Source organism: Gasterosteus aculeatus, chromosome 17, assembly GCF_964276395.1.
Source record: "Gasterosteus aculeatus chromosome 17, fGasAcu3.hap1.1, whole genome shotgun sequence".
NCBI classification, from domain to species: Eukaryota; Metazoa; Chordata; class Actinopteri; order Perciformes; family Gasterosteidae; genus Gasterosteus; species Gasterosteus aculeatus.
Window position 1 is genome coordinate 2,576,639 of NC_135705.1, and position 21,737 is coordinate 2,598,375.

General features: G+C 45.7%; 2 protein-coding genes across 4 annotated transcripts in view; one reads left to right on the forward strand and one right to left on the reverse strand.

Moving 5' to 3' along the window:
- Positions 1 to 9,890, forward strand: part of unm_sa1614 (un-named sa1614) — an 11,810-nt gene extending 1,920 nt beyond the window's left edge. For 2 of the 3 annotated variants that reach the window (XM_078092774.1, XM_078092775.1), the window contains 27 exons: positions 1,580 to 1,652; positions 1,723 to 1,868; positions 2,078 to 2,152; positions 2,245 to 2,294; positions 2,484 to 2,613; positions 2,723 to 2,808; positions 2,897 to 2,972; positions 3,126 to 3,206; positions 3,296 to 3,393; positions 3,506 to 3,575; positions 3,667 to 3,754; positions 4,024 to 4,072; positions 4,168 to 4,340; positions 4,427 to 4,560; positions 5,224 to 5,315; positions 5,437 to 5,623; positions 5,885 to 5,970; positions 6,063 to 6,178; positions 6,277 to 6,344; positions 6,439 to 6,546; positions 6,710 to 7,001; positions 7,115 to 7,273; positions 7,375 to 7,438; positions 7,911 to 7,954; positions 8,148 to 8,302; positions 8,439 to 8,564; positions 8,772 to 9,890. In XM_078092774.1, coding sequence (XP_077948900.1) covers positions 1,580 to 1,652; positions 1,723 to 1,868; positions 2,078 to 2,152; positions 2,245 to 2,294; positions 2,484 to 2,613; positions 2,723 to 2,808; positions 2,897 to 2,972; positions 3,126 to 3,206; positions 3,296 to 3,393; positions 3,506 to 3,575; positions 3,667 to 3,754; positions 4,024 to 4,072; positions 4,168 to 4,340; positions 4,427 to 4,560; positions 5,224 to 5,315; positions 5,437 to 5,623; positions 5,885 to 5,970; positions 6,063 to 6,178; positions 6,277 to 6,344; positions 6,439 to 6,546; positions 6,710 to 7,001; positions 7,115 to 7,273; positions 7,375 to 7,438; positions 7,911 to 7,954; positions 8,148 to 8,302; positions 8,439 to 8,564; positions 8,772 to 8,846 — 2,901 coding nt within the window. In that variant the 3' untranslated portion in view covers positions 8,847 to 9,890. The remainder of the gene's footprint in view (positions 1 to 1,579; positions 1,653 to 1,722; positions 1,869 to 2,077; positions 2,153 to 2,244; positions 2,295 to 2,483; positions 2,614 to 2,722; positions 2,809 to 2,896; positions 2,973 to 3,125; positions 3,207 to 3,295; positions 3,394 to 3,505; positions 3,576 to 3,666; positions 3,755 to 4,023; positions 4,073 to 4,167; positions 4,341 to 4,426; positions 4,561 to 5,223; positions 5,316 to 5,436; positions 5,624 to 5,884; positions 5,971 to 6,062; positions 6,179 to 6,276; positions 6,345 to 6,438; positions 6,547 to 6,709; positions 7,002 to 7,114; positions 7,274 to 7,374; positions 7,439 to 7,910; positions 7,955 to 8,147; positions 8,303 to 8,438; positions 8,565 to 8,771) is intronic. The other variant, XM_040203015.2, reaches the window with a different exon arrangement.
- Positions 9,891 to 10,035: 145 nt separating this feature from the next.
- On the reverse strand, positions 10,036 to 21,261 carry st3gal8 (ST3 beta-galactoside alpha-2,3-sialyltransferase 8). The gene is made up of 9 exons (XM_040203017.2): positions 21,134 to 21,261; positions 16,005 to 16,359; positions 15,032 to 15,155; positions 14,811 to 14,949; positions 14,067 to 14,260; positions 13,795 to 13,974; positions 13,598 to 13,643; positions 13,000 to 13,119; positions 10,036 to 12,895 (listed from the first exon to the last, which is right to left on the reverse strand). Exons 2-9 carry the CDS (start codon positions 16,135 to 16,137, stop codon positions 12,728 to 12,730), a joined length of 1,104 nt encoding a protein of 367 aa, XP_040058951.2. The 5' UTR covers positions 16,138 to 16,359; positions 21,134 to 21,261; the 3' UTR covers positions 10,036 to 12,727.
- Between the last annotated feature and the right edge of the window lie 476 nt (positions 21,262 to 21,737).

The following is a 21,737-nucleotide window of genomic DNA, read 5'->3' on the forward strand; positions in this document are numbered from 1 at the left end:
CAAGTCTTCTAGAAATGTAGTTTATCGTTTAAAAATACGCATTTTCGTTTAAAGTTTTACCAGGTCATCTTTTTAAAGTTTCTGGGTTTGATTTATTCTTCCCGTGACAAATGAAAAATATTCTTTCTTTGAGAAATATAATTTGCATCTTTTGTAAAAATGCCGGTATAAGTATAATAATTTCACAATAATCTGCAGCAGACCATCTGCAAACCGGTTAATTGATTAATACCTCAATACCCTTTAAACAATCTGCTACTGTGTGTTTAAGTGTGGGGGTGGGGGGCATTGAACTCCCCCTCATCACACACACACACACACACACACACACACATTGTTGGTCAGGGGAGTCATTGACCCGAAGCATTCAGACCTTCGACTGTCCTGAATAACCAAGACAGAGTCCCCCCCCCCCCAGCTATGCGGCATATGTTACCACGGCAACAGATTAAAACATAGTGGCATTCGTTGTTATTGCGATGTGACGGTAACGAGGAGGAACCAGAGTGATGGTTATTAACGAGGTTTAAAGTTAATCTGTAACCTAAACACACATTAAGCCAGAACTTTTTAATGAGAAACCTTTTTCAGTGTTACATGACGGCGATACAGCCAACTGCTTTCTGTTGTGCGTCAGTGTTTTTCACACAGCAGGAGCTTCAGTTTCGGTTTGATCATCAGTTATTAATAACTTCTGCACTTTTACCACAACGACTGAACGTTAGCTGTGAAAAACGTCTTTTGAGGTCTGAACAGAAATAATAACAACAGATATGAACCGTGAACTGAGACACAGGAATGTAGCGGCCTGTTCGCAGAGAACAAAGCTCGTCCTCTGTGTGTGTGTGTGTGTGTGTGTGTGTGTGTGTGTGTCTGTGTGTGTGTGTGTGTGTGTGTCGAGTCAGCAGGTGAATTAGTGCCTACACACACACACACACACACACACACACACATTGAGCAGATTCACATGATCGAAGCCAGGTCAACAAACACCTTCAACTCATGTGTGTTTACATGATGGTATAACTGGAATCTTTGCTTAGTCGGACTATGCTCTCTTTCGGGGGGAGGCGCTATTATCCCAATACACATGGCAGTGAATAAATCAAATCATTGGCCCGAAAGCAGGTCATGTCCGATACAACCAACAACAACAACATCAACATTAGGAGAAAGATGGCGAGCGGAGAGCGAGGTGAAGCTACATCCCTCTACTGTCTGTGCATGATGCTAATAGGAGCACAGCGAATGCGAATGGTGCTATTGGCTGATTTGATAACGGAGAGAAGACGCCGTCGGGATCTCAAGCTTGCGCAAAGACGCAAAGTCCAGTTCCTCATCCGATTCACCGCTACATGCTGCAATAGTCAAACTATCAACCGGATCGGATGGAGTTATCCAGGCGTGTTAGTCGGATCGTAGTCGGACCGCACGTAGTCGGACAAAGGTGTTTACATGAAACGGATCATTCGATTTCAGTCCCACTGAGCCAGTTATTGGAATCCATGTAACTACGCTGCGTGATGTTTAAAACCGCACTCGAACGAACAAACTATTAAATACGAGTGTGTGTGTTCAGGTTTTGGACAGCGACCGGTTGGTGTTGCAGAAGATGAAGAAAGCTGCTAAAGCCAAATACACATCAGGACAAGGTACACACACACACACACACACACACAGACACACACCACTGCCTCCACTTACGCCATGTCTCGCTCTCAGACCACGTGTCCCACCTGGAGCAGTACATCAATTCCATGGAGAAGCTGTCCGTCAACTGTCACTCCAACGGGGAGACGGAGGTCGGCTCCGCCTTCTGCCGGCTCGCCGACTTCTCCAAAGACCTCCTCTCGCCCATGAAGAACCTGGTGGGTAGACGGGGACAGCAGCGAGAGGTCACGACCCCTCCAAACTCAATTGAAGAAAAAACTATGACGACAAACTCGCTCCGAACTCCCTCGATTAAAAACTTCCACTTAAAACCATCCGTCGCAATACTTCCCTTCACATATCCACATGTGTATATTGGGTATATTTACATCCTTGTTTTCTTTTATGTGTTTGTGCGTGTGTGCAGTTGAAGAGCATGCTCCACAACATCAACTTCTTCCTGGACTCCGTGGTTAAAGGAGACCTGAGGGAGGTGAAGGGGGTGAGGACCTTTCCCCACAGCTCAGTTACTGTCATCGCCGTAACAATCGCCGCTCGGTACGCTGACTCTGAACCGAGCGCCTCTCTTTGCAGGACCTGAAGAAGCCCTTCGACAAAGCGTGGAGGGACTACGAGAGCCGATTGTGAGAAGTCACTGAATTATTAAGTCAGAAATGTTAACATGATAAAACATTAGCGGTGGCTCATGATTAGTGCTGAATAGTGGAGCTCTTAAGATGTTTGGTGAGTTTAGGATTCATTCAATTAGTGGATTCAGTAAAAGAATAAAGCATTTAAAGTGTGTGTGTGTGTGTGTGTGTGTGTGTGTGCAGTAAGCAGGTGGAGAAGGAGAAGAGGGAGTTGGCGCGTCAGTACGGGATGGTGAGGAACGAGGTCAGCGGAGGAGAGATTGCAGAGGAGCTGGAGAAGGAGAGGCGCTCCTTCCAACTGAGCATGTGTGAGGTCAGTGACTCCGCCTCTGACCACCGGCCCCGCCCCCCCCCCCCACACCCCCCTCCGGCTCCTCGGGCCTCCCTGCGTTCAATGATCACACTCTCCTCTCTCCTCTCAGTATCTGATTAAGGTCAACGAGATAAAGACCAAGAGGGGAGTCGACCTTCTGCAGAACCTCATCAAACACTACCACAGCCACCACAAGTAAGAACACGCACCGCACACACACACACACACACAAACGCGCGCACTCCCACGCTGACATGGCTGTACTCGCTGTGTCTGTGTGTAGTTTCCTGCAGGAGTGCGTGTCCACCACCCAGCGGTTGAAGCAGTACATGGAGGAGCTGGATGGAGTTCTGAACACGGTACGGCACAGAGTACTTCTTGATGTTGTGTCGGTAACAGGAAACTGGACTTTATGCGTAGTTGTTACTCTTCCACCTCGCCCGTTAACAGCTGGTTGGTCCTGCACTAGTTGAGCCACATCTGGCTCAGGTGAGCTGATGTTTTGTGTGCAGGTGAAGCAGCGTCAGGAGGAGGAGAAGAAGCAGCTGGTGTCTCTCAGAGATCAGCTGAGGCCGGTCGTCCTCACCGAGCAGGTCAGACACACAGACCCCGGCTGACACGGTGACACCGTTGTACTATGATTCATGTGTGTGTGTGTGTGTGTGTGTGTGTGTGTGTGTAGGACTCGCTGCCCAAGCAGGTGTACAGCATGCACCAGCTGCTGGGAGACAAACAGTACGGGACGGAGAGAAGCGGATTCCTCTACAAGAAGAGTGACGGGTAAAAAGTGTAGTAACTACTCGCTGGTGTAGGAGTACTTTAGCAGTAGTGGTACTTTAGTAGTAGTGGTACTTTAGTCGTAGTAAACCTGTGTGTTGGTTTGTGTTTTCAGGTTGAGGAAAATGTGGCAGAAGAGGAAATGTTCGGTCCACAACTGTTACCTGACGATCGCACACGCCACTGTGAGTTCACCCGTGTGTGTCTGTGTGTGATTAGCTGTGACCTCTGACCCCTAACGTCACCTTCATGATGTTGATCCTCTGTCCCTCTCAGCCTAATAAACCTCCCACCAGACTCAACCTGCTCACCTGTCAGGTTAAACCCAGCGTGGAGGACAAGAAATGCTTCGACCTCATCTCTCGTAAGAGTACACACACACACACACACACACACACACACACACACACAAGCACTAACTTACTGTTTGTGTGTGACTAACACAGTAACACAGCAAAATGCATCTTCAAAGTATTCCTCATTCATTTCATACCTCTAAATGAATTAAAACATTGTGAAAACATGATATATTTCCAGAAACCTCAGAATTTCCGCGGTCGTTGTTGCTAGGCAACAGTACGTCGTCACTCGTCGCTCTTGATTGCACAACATAACGAAGACTCTTCCCTCCAGATAATCGGACCTACCACTTTCTGGCAGAGGATGAAGCCGAGTGTGTCGCGTGAGTCAAAAAATAAAGTCCGGCCTTCCTCTCGTGGTGGCGCCGATGCTCACGGCGTTTCGGGTGCTGAGGCGTGGTCTCCTCTGTGTGTTCAGCTGGATCTCGGTGCTCAGCAACAGTAAGCAGGAGGCCCTCAGCGTGGCTCTGGACGGAGGGCGCGAAGGGGGCGGAGGCTGCGAGAACAGCGTGGAGGACCTGACCCGGGCCATCACCGATGACATCAGACGCCTGCCGGGAAACAGCAGCTGCTGTGACTGCGGCGCTCCAGGTGATCCATCGCTTCCGTCTGCACCTCGTCAGGGTGAAACCCGTCGGAAGGGTACAGCAGTGAACTCTCTCTCTCTCTCTCTGCAGATCCTGGATGGCTCTCGACCAACCTTGGCATCCTGACCTGTATCGAGTGCTCAGGGATCCACAGGGAGATGGGAGTCCACGTCTCCAGGATCCAGTCCCTCAGCCTGGACAGTCTGGGGACCTCGGACCTGCTGGTAGGTCCAGCTAGCCCGTTAGCCGGCGAGCTAATGCCTCCTGCAGTCAGCTGGGTTTAGATGAGACTTTAACGTCCACCGGCCGTTAGGGACGCGCACAGCACAAAGTAGGGATTTGTGATATGATACTAATATACTAAATCAGACATAGTTTACTTATTAGCTCACGTTTAATCTCCACGGTATCACACGTTTGACACGAGGCAGAAACTGGAGGGACTTAAACGTGCATTCTCTCTAATGGCCAGCAGGGGGCCACTCCTCATTCTATGGAAGTCCACTAGAAAATCACTAGACTTCGCTTTGATTTATTACATCAGTAAACATTTTAAACATGAGTTGGTCTCAATTAATAGAAGCTGAATTTGAGGCATCAAAAGAAACCACCATTCCCAAATGAATGGAATCCGGCTCCCGTCGACTAAACCCGGATGATTAAAGGATTTATTGTTATTGGATTAGATGGTTAACCAACGAGATAAAACATGTAAATCCGAATGATTTGGATTTGGATCCGAATGAAGTTTATTTTCTTCAGTCAGGTCTGACTTTTCAATTCAGAATTTTCCGGTTCAGATCTTAAAATGACTTTGTTGAAAGGCTTCACTTTATTACTCACTTAACTTCATTGCGTGTGATGTTTCCGCCCTCTTTCTCTCGCAGTTGGCCAGAAATGTTGGTAACTCTGGTTTTAATGAAATACTGGAGGCGAACCTGCTGAGTCCATCACTGAAGCCCTCACAACACAGCCACATGTGAGACACACACACACACACACACAGACACACAGGTTTATTTATTCTAGTAAAGAACAGTGTCTTTAATAAAGTTGATGCTGTAAATTTGTTGTGTGTGTGTGTGCGTGTGTGTGTGTAGGGGGGAGCGTAAAGACTTTATCCTCTCAAAGTACCAGGATGTTCATTTTGTGAGGCGGAGCCACAGATCCGCTTCAGCGCTGCGACTCGGCCTCCAGGAGGCGACCAAGAGCTGCGACATCTACAGTCTGATTCACCTGTACGCTCAGAGGGCGGAGCTGAGCCAGCAGCTGCACACGCACATACAGGTACGCACGGGAACACTCACACGGACAGGTAGACACCGACGCACACATACAGCAGAGGGTCGCACACACAGACAGAAACACAATGCTACACACACATGTACACACAGATACAGGTAAACATGTCGGCCCACCTCGGTACAGGTACACACACATCCAGGTACTTACACATACTTTACCCTACAATCTGTGCAGGTACACACAACGCATACGAGTAAAGAAACAAGCAAACACACACTCAGCAGTTTGTTTCCGTGCCAACAGGAGAGAGGGGAGACGGCGCTCCACCTCGCCGTCCTATTGGCCGACAGGACGTCGCTGCACATCCTGGACTTCTTGGCTCAGAACTGGTCGGTGTGCCCTGACGAGCGTCGACACGAGTGGCGTCGTCGCAGTGTGCGTCAGCGTGTTGACCTGCGCGCGTGTTGGTTTCTGTCCTCAGCTCCGACGTGGACGCGCAGACGTCATCGGGGAACACGGCGCTGCACTACAGCTGTCTGCACAACAAGGGCGACTGTGTGAGGCTGCTGCTGAGGGCCAGGGCCAACACACACACGAGTGAGAGCGCACGCGCACACACGACTGCACATGTGTAGGAAATCAAGTATTTTTGGTGAAGACATTTACAAATTGTGTTGTTTTTTTTGCGCGAGCAGAGAACGAGTTGGGGGAGACCGCTCTGGACGTGAGCCGCAGGTTGAAGCACTACCAGTGTGAGGCGCTGGTGAGTTCCCCGTGTGCGTGTGTGTGTGTGTGTGTGTGTGTGTGTGTGTGTCGATGTCGACGATGTGCTGTGTAACTGTGTTGTGTTGGAGCAGCTGCAGAAAGCCCAGTCCAACCAGTTCGACCATCACGTCCACGTGGAGTACGAGTGGAGGCTTCGCCACGACGACCTCTACGACAGCGACGATGACTTTGACGAGAAGGTAACCGCGGCAACCGACAGACGCTCGGTTTAACGACTCGATTAATGTACTTGATGGCTTTTAAAGTTCTTTTATTGTGGCAATAATGTTTATTAGAATGTGTACTGCAATAGTTTTTTGTATCATTGTCATATTCTTCAAATCCCCCGCCACTCACATACAGAACGGTCCAGTGAAGAAGGAGCGCTCCATCTCCTCCTCCTCCTTCACCTCCTCCTTCTCCTTCACCTCCCGGGCCTTTAGCTTCAGCCAGCCCGCCTCCTCCGCCGTCGCCCCTCCCTCCTCTGGAGGACCCGGAGGGGGCGGAGGCGGAGGTGGTGGAGGAGGCCTGCTCAGTGTCGGGAGGAGGCTCGCCATGGCCATGGAGCTCCACAGCCGGCCCACGGGCTGCGCCTCCAGCCCTCCGCCTCCTCCTCCGTCCTCACCTGCGCCTCCGCTGCCGCCCAGGGTCAAAGGTGAGCTCACTCCAGATCTATTCCTTGTGTCGTGCTTTCTTCATAACGCTGCTGAATAAATAAAGGTTCTGAAAACAAACAAAACTCCATCTGTACTGCCTTTCATGATCCAGCTCCCAACGTCCCTCCCCCGCCGCCTCCCGCTGCGGGGGAAGGGTTTGGTGAGGAAGAGGAGGAGGTCTTCTTCCCCCTGATAGGAAACAGAAAGTCAACGCCTCCCCCTCCCATCGCCGCCCGACACAAGAGGAGCTGCTCCGAGTCCGGCAAGCACGGTAACATCGGAGAGACACGCTGTAATTAACCCGCCAAAGGGCTGCTATTAACCCAGCGTGTGCGTGTCTACGTGTGTGTGTGTGTGTGTGTGTGTGTGTAGATTACGGGTTGCCAACCAGTCCCAGGATCTACAGCGGCCACGACTCCTCCTTTAAAAAGTGTGTGTGAGTATCTGAGACACAATTTTAAATAAAAGATTAATTAAAGATTGTAATTTTAAAAGATGTTCTGTTAATTGACTGTGGTGGACTGAGGTCACATGATGGGCATTGAGTGTTTATATTTGTACAGTATTAGTAGCCGAGATTTGGTGCCAATATATTGAGACAATTCTGCTATTTATGCATGTGGAATAAATTCACACTCAGGAAGCTCCTGTGTCAATAAAAATGCAACAAACAAACAAATGTTTTCCCTCAAAGCGAAATTCTAAATCCACCAGAACAGAAACCTCACTTTTAGTTAGTCACAGGTGATATCTAATAATACAGATAAGATATGAATTGTTTTTAGGAAACCCCCACTGATTCTGCCTTTTAAGGGTAAAGGGGTTTATTCTCATCTACTGGCCTCTGGTGGACGAAAGGTGAACTACATCTCAAAGTGTCTCTCTTCCTCTCGTCTGTGTCTTTCTAGTCCGTCTTCTCTTCTCGGCTCGCTGAACGAACGACCAGAAAGAGGTACTTCCTGTCGATCGATGCTCGCGTGGGTTTTAATAGGTCTGGGGTCTGATGAATCCATCATGTGTGACTGTGATGACTCACCTGGTCCTACCCGGAGCTGTATTTAATAAAATAATTATTTTGCTGTTCCTTTATCAGCTACTTGAAATACTATTTAAATGCGAGCGCAATTTGTCTCATTCTCTTTGAGGTTTTCGGAGAGCAGACAGCGAGGAAGGCTCCTCCCACTTCCTGCACCCCGGCAGGAAAGCCCCGCCCAACAGCTCCCCGACCAATCGGCGCTCTCAGAGCTTTGAGAATGAAAGCCGACGCCCCGCCCCCCAGCCGCTTCCCCGCAGATCATTGGTGAGAAAAAAAACATCTACCCCCCGAGTGTAATAATTAAATGACATTCTCGGTGGAGGCTTCTGATGTTTTCTTGCATTGGATGTTTTTTGAGTTTATTCACGTTACATAAAAGTTATTTGCTCACGCCCATCAGCCTCGCGGCGCGACCAGCCGCCGGGTGGAGGCGCTGTACGACTGCCAGGCCGACCACCACGACGAGCTGAGTTTCACCGAGGGGCAGGTGCTCGTGGTCCTGGGACGGGAGGACAGCGATTGGTGGGTGCGTATCATCCTGCACTCTGATTGGTGCTCCTGCAGACGTGGGCCGCTTAAACCATAAAATATAACAGGTGACGGTGATTTTTTTATGGCGCCTTGCAATTTTTAATCAAAGTGTGTGTATGTGTGTGTGTGTGTGTGTGTGTTTGTGTGTGTGTGTGTGTGTGTGTGTGTGTGTGTGTGTGTGTGTGTGTGTGTATGTGAGCAGCACGGTTACATAGAGGATGAACCCGACCAGAGAGGCCTGTTTCCGTCTTCCTTCGTCCAGCTGCTCTCAGACTGACATGAAGCTGGTCTGGACCGGACCAGACCAGACCCGGTGCAGGCCCTGAACCGGTACCAATCCAGACCCCATCCGTCAGCCTGGAGAACCAGAACCTGGAGCTCAGGAGAACCAAACCAGATCAGCACCGAGCAGCTGAACGCGAGGTCCGACTCTCAGGTTATCGTCCCACTCCTTCTCCCGGGACTGGACTGATCCGGTCCTGACCAGCTCCAGCATCCTGCCAGTCCACATGATCAACGGTCCAGCCACGGTTGGTGTTGTCATAGCAACCACCGTTCTTATGCCTTCTGACACCATGGAGACGTTGCGAATATGTATAATATTTTAGGGAAGAGTCTAGTCCAAACTAGACCTTTATGTAGCCCGGGTCATTTGATGATGTTGCCATGGATACCGCCTCGCACAAACACATCGGCAACATTCCGAGACTGATGTTGATTTATTTATTTTAAATATAATATTTTATAAACCAGAAACACTTCACTTCAAAGTAAAACAATCCAATTTACTTTTATTTTGAGGTTCAACTGAAAAGCTGTTTTCTTTAGTAATAATTTATTATTTTGTATGTTGAATGTTTTCGATCTGGTGGAGATTAATCAGCACTTTTGTCCCATCTCAGGCTCCGCCACCGTAGAGAGGCGGTGCTAACAAAGTACAAAAAGAAGCACAAAGAGTTGTGGGATACTGGAAAACAAAGGATAAATACCAGTCACTCAGGAGACATGAAGGGGCGGAGCCTGAAATTGGACACAGCTGATGCTTCCAGAGGCCTTAAAATAGTGTGTAAGTGAGTAAGTACAGCGGCAAATAACTGCCACGGTTACAAAAATGGATCTGCTCATTAAACAAGATATTTCTTATTCTATTTCATACATCTTTATGTTATCACAACACGACACCGTCTTTAAAACGCCTTTATGTAAATATCACTTTATAATTCTCTTCCTGCTATTGAAACACTTTTTCTCAAGTTTTTATGATGTAAAAATAAATTGTTTTGCGGTAGTAAATAAAACAGGCATCACGTCGTACTTGAAACTAAGCTGAATGTTTTATTGTGGCGGCAGTGAGGAACTTTTTACTTTTATAAACATCAACACAACAGCAAGTTCTTCGCAGAACTTTTCTCATCTGGGTTTCATTTTTTATTTTTTATAAAAAATGTCAAAACAAACACCTCAAGTGTATCAAATAGTTTTTTATTTTTTAAGTGTTTAGTTTGAGATCCACAGTGCTTGTGTGTCACAATGAACGAAGGAATCAATCCACGGTCCACAGGGTGCTTAAGGGGAAAATGTCATTTTCTTTTATCAACAATCACAGCTTAAACATGATGAGCTGAATTAAAGCTATTTGACTGAACACACTTCATCATCGCTTGATTTTATCTATTGGTAATGACCTGAAAATATCCGGAATGCAGGGAATCTAACAAGCACAACTTTGGATTTATACTCAGTTATAACTACATTTATTTGCAAATTCCAAAACCTTCCGTCCAGATGTCCACATCAAGACTCTGGAGGGCTGCAGATTTGTTGTTTAAGGGCTTAACCTTCTTCACACAAGAAAACCATTACCCAGTTTACCAGCAGGAAGTGTTGTTGTTTTCCTGGAGAAGTCAATAAAGCCTGAGCCCCCCAAAACACTGTAAAAACAAGCAGCAGATGTTTAAGATTCCGTTGACTCTGCATTTTGAAAGAGACCACTCGACTTGTTCCAGACGAACCGGGTTGAACCCTAAACTGCAGCGTGTTTGAACATCGGAGCATCAGCCTCCAGATGATACTTCAGCTTCATGATTCTTTGCAGAGGCTTCAAAGTGCTTGTTGGGTCGTCTAAAAAGACCCCCCACCAGCTGCATCCCATCATCTCTGTCGCCATGGAGACAGATTGGTTGGACGGAGCTCGGGGAAGCGGTGGGACGCGGCCGGGAGGACTCTATGCCGACGGGCTCATAGGGCCGAGCACCAACGAGTTAGTTTGAAGCAGAAGCTTTTTACGGTGCGATCGGCAGAATTTGGCTCATATCGACCTGATTTGACCTTAAAGTGGTAATTGTCTCGGTTCGGAACACAGTTATTAATCCCACTGAAAACCTCGGCTGCATTTGTGGCATTTTTTGCAGGAGATACATTACGAGAGAGACATTTGAGGAAGAGACTGATACAGCCGAAGTGAGACGGACATTTTACAGAGTTGTACTTGTACCGTGGGTTGCTACTAAACATGTAAGAGAAACACAATAAAATGTTTTGCAAAAAAAATGGTTCTCGGATGTCTGAATATTTATGATAAGATTCGCTCTGTCATAGTGCCTGTCTCTTTATAATCTCCCTTTTCTACATTATGGGAATGTAGAGGTGTAAATCCACCTCTATAAAATCCCAATTAAAAAGTGACATTTAAAAGAAAACTGACAAATTGCATGAAAAAAATTGGGGTAAAGGTGGACGGATTAACAAATTACCGTTTCAACATCTAAAAGTCAAATTTAGACTTTGTCATATGGAAATTTCATCACCTACAACACCACCGCCACCCACATTATGATTTCAATGGTCTGGCCCGCGTCCGATCGAAGCGGGCAGTATCTGACCTACAATGATGGTACGGCAGGATAGCCATTGTGTTATTTACATGCTGTTGTATGCGTGTATATACACATCTACATATACAGATGTATGTATAGTATTATAAGTGGTTCAAAAACGCAGCAAACGCAGAATCAGACTCAAACTTTCTCAGTGAGAAAACTTGATGAAACAGCAAAAGTGTGAACAAAGCCACAATCATTCAGATCACCATGACAACCAGCAACAGTTTTTGTACATTCACAGTACGGGTGTACTGACAGCCCTGATGACTCACTCCATTCACGTGGTGGGTTCTTCTTTTTGGTTGGACTTACATTGCAGTACTTTTTCTCCCACACACCACACACACACACACACACACACACACACACACACACACACTACACACCACACACTCTCTCTCTCTCACACACACACACACCACACACACACACCACACACACACATGTGGTGTCACTGATGGTTTTGAACTTCTTCTTGTTAAATGAATCATCATCATCAGGAGTTACATCACTACTTTCCAGCATCAGTAAAATGAGTTGAGTCCTCTTGGACCACATTCAACGGTCGAGAAGAATGTGGACGAGACAGAAAACTTGAACAAGTTCTAATCTGTCAGGGCAAAGACAATCCTCCAAATCAGAATGGTTTGTGTTGAGCCTTCGTTAGAATAAATGGATGGATTATGAACAATGTAAAATATAAAAGGTCTAAAAGGTAACATTGTTGGAGAAGAGAAGCAACCAAATGGCCCCTTTGTGCCATTTCTTCTTCAGGGCAAAGTGCTTTCATAGTACAAAGGAAAAGAGGTTATACCTTTATACTGTTTAAAAAAATTCAATAGAAAATCTATAAAAAGTCTGTGGTTGTTTCCCGCTTGGAGCAAAAAATGCTGTGGTCAATCCTTGTAGTTGAAATAGTGGAGGGTCGTGAAGAAAACAGTCTGCATGTTCAGCTCGAGCGGGAACTCACTTAAACCAGCAGGAGTCTGCAGAGGAAGGATATCTGACCTGAGATTTTTACACAGGTCTGATTACCCCGAAACAAGCTGACAGTTTTGCTCAGTCGGCTCAAATTTGGACAACAACCGTATGTGCCGACACGCGGTGAGATGGAGCCTCTTCGTGGTTACAAGAATTGAGTGGAGAATGATATACTGGTTAATAAGAAGATTGCTCTGTGAGTCTACATGTGGGTCGGTCCTTCAGTAGACCATCAGCGCTGTCGGCCTGTGAGGGGTGCAGCAGATCGGTCAATACCAGGTGTGCAGGTCAGTGGTCACAGGTGCAGACTGATCTTTCCCTCCTTGGCGAGCCGTTGGATGATGAGCGTTTCAAAGTCGGCGCTGTGGACTCCGGTCTTCCTGAAGGCTCCGGCATAGCGGTTCTCCTCCCAATAGTGATGCCAGTTTCCCTGCTGGTCGGCGCCGTACCCGAACACGGACACCTGCACACAGACGTGATGTCATGAAGCGCCACAAGGCCAGAGGACATGTTTAAAGTGAGGTGTGAGGACTTCCGGTCCTTTTCTCATGACTCCGCCCCCCCTACCTGGTCACAGGTGTGCAGAGCGAAGATAATGGCCAGCATGCCAGTGGACGGGTAGCGACCGTGACTCTCATTCCATCGATCGTGAGCATACTTGAAGAACACTGGGTTCACCACCAGAACCTGCACGCACACAGACTGTTACCATGGCAATACAGTATGTTCAGTGTCCATCGGCCCTCTGTTTAACTGGGAAGAAATTCTTACTATTATTTTAATCATTTAGGTTTAGCTATATTGTTGCAAAGGAGTCGATTTGTAAAAAAAATAACTGTTCATATTAATAAAATCCAAATGTGCTGCACGTATCCTTTTAAGAACCTGCACCTGGAATGGTTTCGGTTTAACTACGTTTATTTATTGAAATGTTTCAGATATTTTATCCGTAAGAGCATCAAACCAACTTGACTTATAACATCTTTAAACGAGTCAGTGCAAATGTATTCAAACTCCAATTAAAACTTAACTGAACCTAAACAGTCAAGACTGTTTTTCTCAAATCAAAAAAAGAATTGAAGGCAGAGAGCTATAATAATAATAATAATACTAATAACAATGATATGAATAATAATCACAGAAGATGATGGAGCGTTTATTTTACCTTGTCTTTATCAGCCTGCACTCGGTCTTTCACCCTCATGTAGGTCCTGAATACACAGAAATAAATAATAGATCATAATGATTTATGTATTAGAATTAGATATTGAGTATTTTATGTTTCTCTTTAAACATTCATATAAACAAACAAAAAAGTTGAATTTTGGTATACGTGAGGACATTTGCGTCTGTGTGTCTCACATTTTGACTTGTCCCGTGGACAGCGCGCTGGTCACCCACTCCAAGTCTCTGACTTTGAACGGGAGCAGGACGAGGCTGACGCCGCGCGCCACGTCCACCGCGCTCTCCGGGTACAGGAAGTGATGCGTCGTCCGATTCCCGACATCTTCCTCAAATCCTCGAGTCACCGCCTTGTTCATCCTGTTGAGGTGAAAGGTGAGGAGAAGGGTGTGTGTGTGTGTGTGTGTGTGTGTGTGTGTGCGCGTGCGCGTGTGCGGACAGCAAACACGTACCGGATCACAGAATTATGGGAGTCGATCAGGTTGCCGTTTCCTGACCGTCGCAGGTTTCCGGAGTTGCCGACCACCGCGCAACTACGGCAGGTGGAGGGGAGGGGCCTGAAGTCCACAGTGGGAGGGGAAATAACCTTGAACATCTCTGACATCACTTCCTTGAGAGACTGGTCGTTGCCAGACCGCTGAAGACTCTGGAGAATTGGAGCAAATCACGCTATTAAGAACCAAAATACTCTCCAACAGTAAGGTAAAAAATGATTTTTAGTTACAAGTATAAACTCAGCTCTGGTTGTTCTTTGTTTGACATCACAGAGTATACTGTGCACTGTGTATAAGACTGATGATGTTAGCACCCCTCTTTAATCTACTAATGGTTTCTGCAGCAGGACGTGATCCATAAGGAAAGAGACTCGTCCAGACAGCTGACTGTTACAAAATCTAATTTAAGACTTTTAACATTTCTGTTTTCTGTAAAGGCAGAATTTTCTCGATGGCCGTAGCGATTTACTGACACACAGTCGATGACCATCATCCAGGAAACGTCTTAAAATCAGATTCACATCAATTCAATCCTGAAAAGTCACTTCCAGTGTGCAGCCTGTCATCATTTTCTGTATGGAGGCTCACAAAAACTAAAATATATAAAATCATAATATACAATGCCTTTAAAAAGGCATAATAAATATGGCCCATAATAGGGACGTGATTAGAAATAGTAGAAATGTTTCTCATCGTCCTTACCAGCCACCAACTGAGCGCCTTAGAGTCAAAGCGGTCGCTGGCGTCTCGCAGGACGGGCTGCTGTTTGGGGTCGTAGCGTTGACTGAACCAGTCTGAACTCCCCAGGTCCGAAATGCAGGACTCGGTACAACCACACGACCTGAAAGAGGAGCAAAACGGGAGTGACGCGTGGACAGAAAGCAGGGACCATCCGAAACAGTCTGCCGCTTCCTGGACGTTACCGCGGGTCATGCTGGGAGTTCTCTTCAGGGATCACCTTGGCTTCAGGTTTAGTGGGGCGGGGAGGAGGGGTGGGTGTCTTGGGAGGGTCGGGGGTCAGATCAGCAGGAGGCGCCGTGGGTTCAACTATTGCAAAACCCCAAAAGACTGAGGGTTAGAGAACATCATGGGCGCTCCGCTAACACAGTTAGCATCTACATGAATCGATCACTACCACTGCTCATCGTATTGGAACTACTTTGTAATAATTCTGCTAAAAACATTATAAACAATGCTACTGCTGCTTCTGTACTACTCCTACTGTATTGAGTATTACTCAATACTACTGCATGTGTACTTCAAAAATTACCCCTGTATCACAACTTTCAACTCAATAACACCATCACCACTAGTACTGCTATTACCGCATTATATTATATTATTATAATCTTTATGCTACGCTACAACATCACAACTGCTATTACTGTCTCCTTTTACATACTGCTACTTCTACTGTTACTGCTAATTACTACTCACAGTACTGAGCTCCACTGCTTGATCGACTGATGTTTCTACTGCTACTCCTGTTATTGTTATTGCTACTTCAAATACCAGTCTAGTAGTGTGGCTGGGACTCGTGGTGTTGTGCCGCTCAGACTAAATAAGCTTTTAATACTGCCACAAATTAGAGCAGCTACTGCTTCTAATACGAATACCACTAAAACAACTACGTCTACAACTAACACGTCTGCTGCCGCTACAATTTCCCTCATGACGACGACTACTATTACCAACTGCAATGCTAGTAGCTGCTTCTGATGGTTTCAGTAAACCTCATTTGAAAAAAAATTTTGATACAGATTTCAGAAAAATTGTTGATCTGTATTATATAAACAAATCCAACATACGTGTACATTTGGTGAATATGAATCAAAACTTTAAAACCTTTTTGCTGAATTTTGGTGTTAAACCCGATCGTTGACATCAGCTCCTCACCTGTCTCCCTGCTAGTGGGCGGGGCTACTGACAGAGGCAGGAAGTGTCCCATCTGGATGCTCTGACTGGCGAACATGAGGAAGAGGATGGCAGCGATGATTACGGCAACGCACAGCTTCCTCCTCAACAACATGGCTGGATGGATGACGAGCGGGCGGCAGCAGGAAGACGCGTGTGTTGATGTTGATTTTGAGCTGTCAATCAAACATACAGCCTGCTACGTCCGCATATTTGGACTGCGTCATCTGGACATTTCCTTTCGTTCTGTCATCTCCCCACTCAGTGTCATCTTCATGAGGCCTGGACCTTCGGTCCGGTGCCCATCGCTGCTTTACGACGGGGTCAAGGGTCACACCTGGTTCAAAGAAACTGGGGCTTCAGCGTCATCAAAAATAAGGAGAAACGGTATTTGTTTTTTAACATGTGTAATTAATATTGTGATACATAATTTCATACATTTATACCAAACTATACTCTAGAAATGCTATTTATAACATTAATTACCCTCAACAATCAATGTGCAAAGCAACAACGTGTTCGACATCCCCCAAGTGTTTCTTCAGTTTGAGGAAAATCCAAAAACAACAGTGAGTGGAACACGAAGCGTAAGTCCAACCACATGTTGGTGCTGCGGGATGACGTTGTTTGAGGAGTTCACTCTTAAATGATGACATCAAAGCAAAGAACCTGCATGAGGGCGGGAGGTCAGGCTGGAATTTAACCAGCTGATCAGTGGAGTCTGCCCACTTCCTCCCCTCCTCATGCAGGAATGTCTTCCTGCAGACAAACTCACTCTCTGAATACCAATCAGATCTGGATTCAGTTCAACGTCTCCTGTTTCAGCTCTCGCTCTTCTCCTGCCTGCCTCAATGTCTCTCTCTCACCGTGTGTGTGCAGACCTAATCCGCCGACCTGTGTGTGTTACTTTAAGAGCAACATTTGAACCCCTGTGCTATCAGTCTAGGGACCGTTAGAGACAAGAAAGTTATGGGTTTTGTATTTGATTGAAGCTTATCTTTTCGTCAGAAATATGACACGCGTTACAACCACAGGCAGCATGATCACCTTTTCAACCACCGGATGAAGCCAGAGCAAACGGCTCGCTTTGCATCCATATCATCAGCACGTTCATGCAAAGCTAGAAAGTGAGACAAGTCGAACTGAAACAAAAGTGATTCATCACAGAGGTTCAGCGGGATGTTTGGTTTGCATGTGAAAGTCCACACAGAAAACGGACACATGGATCAATATCTGTGTTAAAAAATATTGAATGGTGTAATCTCTCTCTCTCTCTCTGCTGATAGACGACACCAGCAAAGAAGAAGGGTGGTGTTGGTTCTCACACCACCTTCCACAGTGACGAACATCACAACTTATTCGTATTCTTAGTTTCATCTGTTCACAGTTTGATGGCACTTTTTGTATTGAGTGGATGTGAGAGGAAGATCGTCGCGTGAGGAAAGATAATGTCAAACAAAAAAGGTCCCCGTGCCAGATGAAGCTTTTGCTACATTCGATTTTGTGGGTTTTAAAGTGGTCTTGATAGCTATATTTGTTCATTAAAAATATTCACAGTCTGATCAAAGAACATTTAAAATTCTCTCTTTTATTTTAATGATATATCGCCCGAAGTTGGCTGGGATGGACTCCAGCCCCTCCGCGACCCTGTGTGCAGGATAAGCGGTTTGACAATGGCTGGATGGATGGATTTTAATGATATCATACCAGCCACAGACTTTATTTGATCAGGATATCACGTTGATGTGTTGGATGTATGTTCTGAGCTTTTTTGCCCATAACATTCAAACTTCGGCCTTTATCATGGTTCAAAGAGTAAATACAAACAAACTGTTGCGGTGCTCTTTGGCAGACACATGAGTACATCAACACTAAGCGTGACATCACAGAACAGTCCAGAGGTCAAGTTAGTAACATTTAAACCCGTTTCATGTTACAACAGGTCAATGTTGAGAGAGGACACACAAAGCTGAGTGGACAGAAAAAACAGCAACGAGTCGACAGAGCGAGACACAATTAATCACAAATAACACGTATGAAAGTCACTGCATCGTGAAATACTCAGTCAACACTGTGAGATCCAAAGTGGGGTCAGTTAGATTAAGGAAACACACTAAGGTGGCAGTCGACTGTGGCCCTGTTTTGGGTGAAGACTAAACCAATACTGTCCCCATCACATTACTACATAATGTAATGGGGACACCTAACAAACCATATGAATTGATATCAGCCAACAAGACATCATGGTCCCAGGAAGAATATTTGTTTATGGAGAAAATAGACTGATAGGAACGTCTGCTAATTCGGCTAATTAAATACCTGACAAGTCAAGAAACTTCATCAGCAGGCGTTCAACTTAATTAGGATTCATTCTCTGGGGAACATGAATGTCTGTACAAAGTTACACGATGAAGCAGAAGAGTTCATTGCCCTGATTTTTTCCAGGTCTCTTAGTTCTGCTGCGGACGCCGTTAGAAGACAATAAGACTTTATGGATCAAGCAGGACGCGTGGGGCTGGAAGTCAATTGTGCACATGTACAATTCTCATGTGAGCACGCTCGTCTAATCACAGATGGATTGCACTGAAATAAGAAGCTTTTACTGACACTGCATTAAAAAGGGGGAAAGGTTATAATAAGAATACGATGTCCTTACACAAGGTCTGTTGTTCTTGAACTTGATCTTAATATTTACTTCAATTTTAATGTTCCGTTCGGCATAAAAGGATATGAACAAATCTCTGATGTTAAACCAATTTGTCCTGTATATTACTAGTCCACTAAACCCTTATCCAGAGGAATCAACACCGAAAGGCAAAATCCACAGCCTCCTTTAACTATTCACGGAAATCGTTCAGAACGTCGGCAGAAACAGGTCATTGTTATTTCTGCTAAGGCCACTGACCAGACGGCGAATGGAAAAAGTGTCGAGCTGAGTGGAGCTGTGAAGCCGCTCACACTTTTAAATAGCGGTTTCAGCATCTGCTGCTAAACACTTCCAGTGACAACAGTCAGACGCTGTCTGAGACTCGGTGGTAGATATTTGTAGTCTCTATGTTCGTGTGCTCCAGTTGTTCACTCAACAAAGACAACAACCATTTCCCGTCCGGGGTTCATTGCTCGGCCGCTTTTATGACATTTCACACTTTCCTTCCTCTATCAAAAGGATTTTTTTAACGCCTTTGTTTTCATTTACGCGATTTCTAAAAGATGAAAAGGGCGTCATGCGGTCTGAGAGAACTCCTCCGTAGCTCAGATTTAGATTCAGGCCTCTCTAATTAAATCTCTTGCCAAATAGAGGGATGGAGGTTAGACAGGCAGACCAGACGGCCTCTCTATCTGTAATTATGTATCCGGCCTCACATCCGGCTCTATGGCCAAATGGTAGTCTGTTATAACCTTATATTGCTGCAATAGAGGGTTTTAACAGACTCACAACTAAATATATGCTATACGGTCTAAATGCATCACTAAGGACCAGAACACACTTAACATTTCTAGATAAATACGGCAGGACATGTAAATGTAAAGTAGTACAATATTGGCCATAAAGCAGTATATAAATAGATAAATAGACTTCGCAGCTCCACTCGAAGCTTCAGCTCGACACTTTTTCCATTCGGCTTCTGGTCAGTGGCCATGACAGAAAAAAAGGGACGACACCGGACTCTGAGTTTTCATAAGGTCTGCATATTTTATGGACAGAGCAGAGCATCTTTTGATTGAAGAAAGAAGTTGATAGATTTATCTGATAATAGATCAGTAACCGGTATGAGGCAACAGGTTTACAGGCTTCTACCAGCTAAGTTAAAGCAACAAACATGGGAGATACTGTATAATGAAGAAAACCTTAAATAAAACAACAACAATACCACCAAATCAATATGAGAACATATCAAAAACATACACGTCAAAGAAGATGAATGTTAGAAAAACTAAAAGAAGGAGAACATTTAAGACAAAATAAAATGCACAGACTAAATGTGACATTATGTGATTCTATACAAACACTAAGAAGATCAGAGGAGGAAACAGGGAAGTATATTAAGGTGCAAAAGACACATCATGGGAATATCAAAGGATATGTACTGTACGGCGCAGTTGCGCCGACGAGCAAAGAAGAACATGTACCTGTATGTTCTTCTTTGCTCCAAAAAGTGCAGACATGTTGTACAAATAGACAGATACAGTGAAGTACAACCACTGTCAGCAGCAAGCTGGGTTCAACAAACTGATAATATAATAATATAGTAATGACCTCCTCGGGATCAATAGTTTGACCTCATCCAAAGAGTTTCAATAGGGTTGTAATATATAAATACGCTGTGACGTGTCTGCAATAATCACAGAGGAAAAGACGAGATGTTGATGTGTGTTAGAAATGTTTATCCACGTGACTCTTATCGGTCTTTAACCCCCCCGGAACGATGTGCCAATAAAAAAGTATGTCTGTGTCCGCCCTGCTTACAAAAATGCTAAATAATAAAAGCGCTACAGTGTCATGAACGACGTCTCAACAACTCACAGAGTTAAACGTGAGTCCAAACGAACTAAAAGTGACGTTCAGCGAAAACCGAGCGGCGCGTGGCGGCTGCGCGCGCAGCGGCGGCCGGCTAACGGTCGCCTCCGCGCCGCAGACCCGCGGCCGGCTAACGGTCGCAGACCCGCGGCGGAACGAGCCGAAGCTCACTGACGTTATTCTATTACAAGTACATAACGTTAACAACCACGAGAGGTCACATCCGCGTCACACACGACGCGTGACGTTGAAGAAACGTTAGTCAGAGGACGTCAGGGAGACACAAAGTCTGGCGAGAGTTTGCTCGCCCTCGACCCCCCCCGTCTCTTCCCTTTAATACTCTCTTTTCTCGTCGGTCTCCGCTGTGTTTTCTCCTTTTTGTTAAACACGCAACAAACTACGACCAACAACGGAGGAGAGCAGCCCGAAAAACAACCGGCAGCCAAATCAGCGAAAATCTGCATGAAGTTTGGTGAAAAGTTCCCCGTTTTCACCAAACTTTTTCAAGTCCTAAGTTAACACACACACACCTACATTTAAACAGGCAGACAGACAGACACACACACACACACACACAGACACCGACACCGACCTGGTAAACGGCCGGTCGCGCGACACGAAGCTTCGCTGAGAACAAACGGAGGAGGCCTGATGGTTTGTCTCCTTCTCTTTGTGGAGTTGCGGAGTGTGACGATGCGCAGCCAACAGGCCCCGCCCACCGGGAGAGGAAGGAAGGGGGCGAGGAAGGGGGTGTCAGAATCGGTATCGCAATCAGATTGCCACGCACATGTCACACCGACAGGGATGTGTCTGGGTGGATGCTGTGATGAAAAGAGAACAATAACAAAAAGGTAACGTAGGAAAAAATGTGCAACTGTAAGTGTGTGTGTGTGTGTGTGTGTGAGTGTGTGTCGGTGCCAGTTGTGTTGTGCGTTATTTTGCAATTTTCCAAAAGCAGAAAGGGGAAAAAGATAAACTGACAGAATTCCAAAATCATAAATCAATTGGAAACTATCAATAAACTGAAAGAAAACCCAAACCGGCTCACGTGTAAAACATAGTGTGTTTTAAAGGGTTGATTTCATTTCCTTTAAATGTTCGGGCTTTATTCTCACGTTCATTCCTCAGAAATATTTGAACTATTTCCTGACCAGAAAACCGAGAAATATTTTACTGGTGAGCACGAGCACAAAAAA

Coding starts and splice junctions, on each gene's coding strand:
- st3gal8 (XM_040203017.2), bottom strand. CDS start 16,137: ATGTTGTTGAGGAGGAAGCTGTGCGTTGCCGTAATCATCGCTGCCATC. Junction 14,261..14,810: donor AGGCGCTCAGTTGGTGGCTG/GTAAGGACGATG, acceptor CCAATTCTCCAG/AGTCTTCAGCGGTCTGGCAA. Junction 13,644..13,794: donor TCCACGGGACAAGTCAAAAT/GTGAGACACACA, acceptor CTGTGTATTCAG/GACCTACATGAGGGTGAAAG.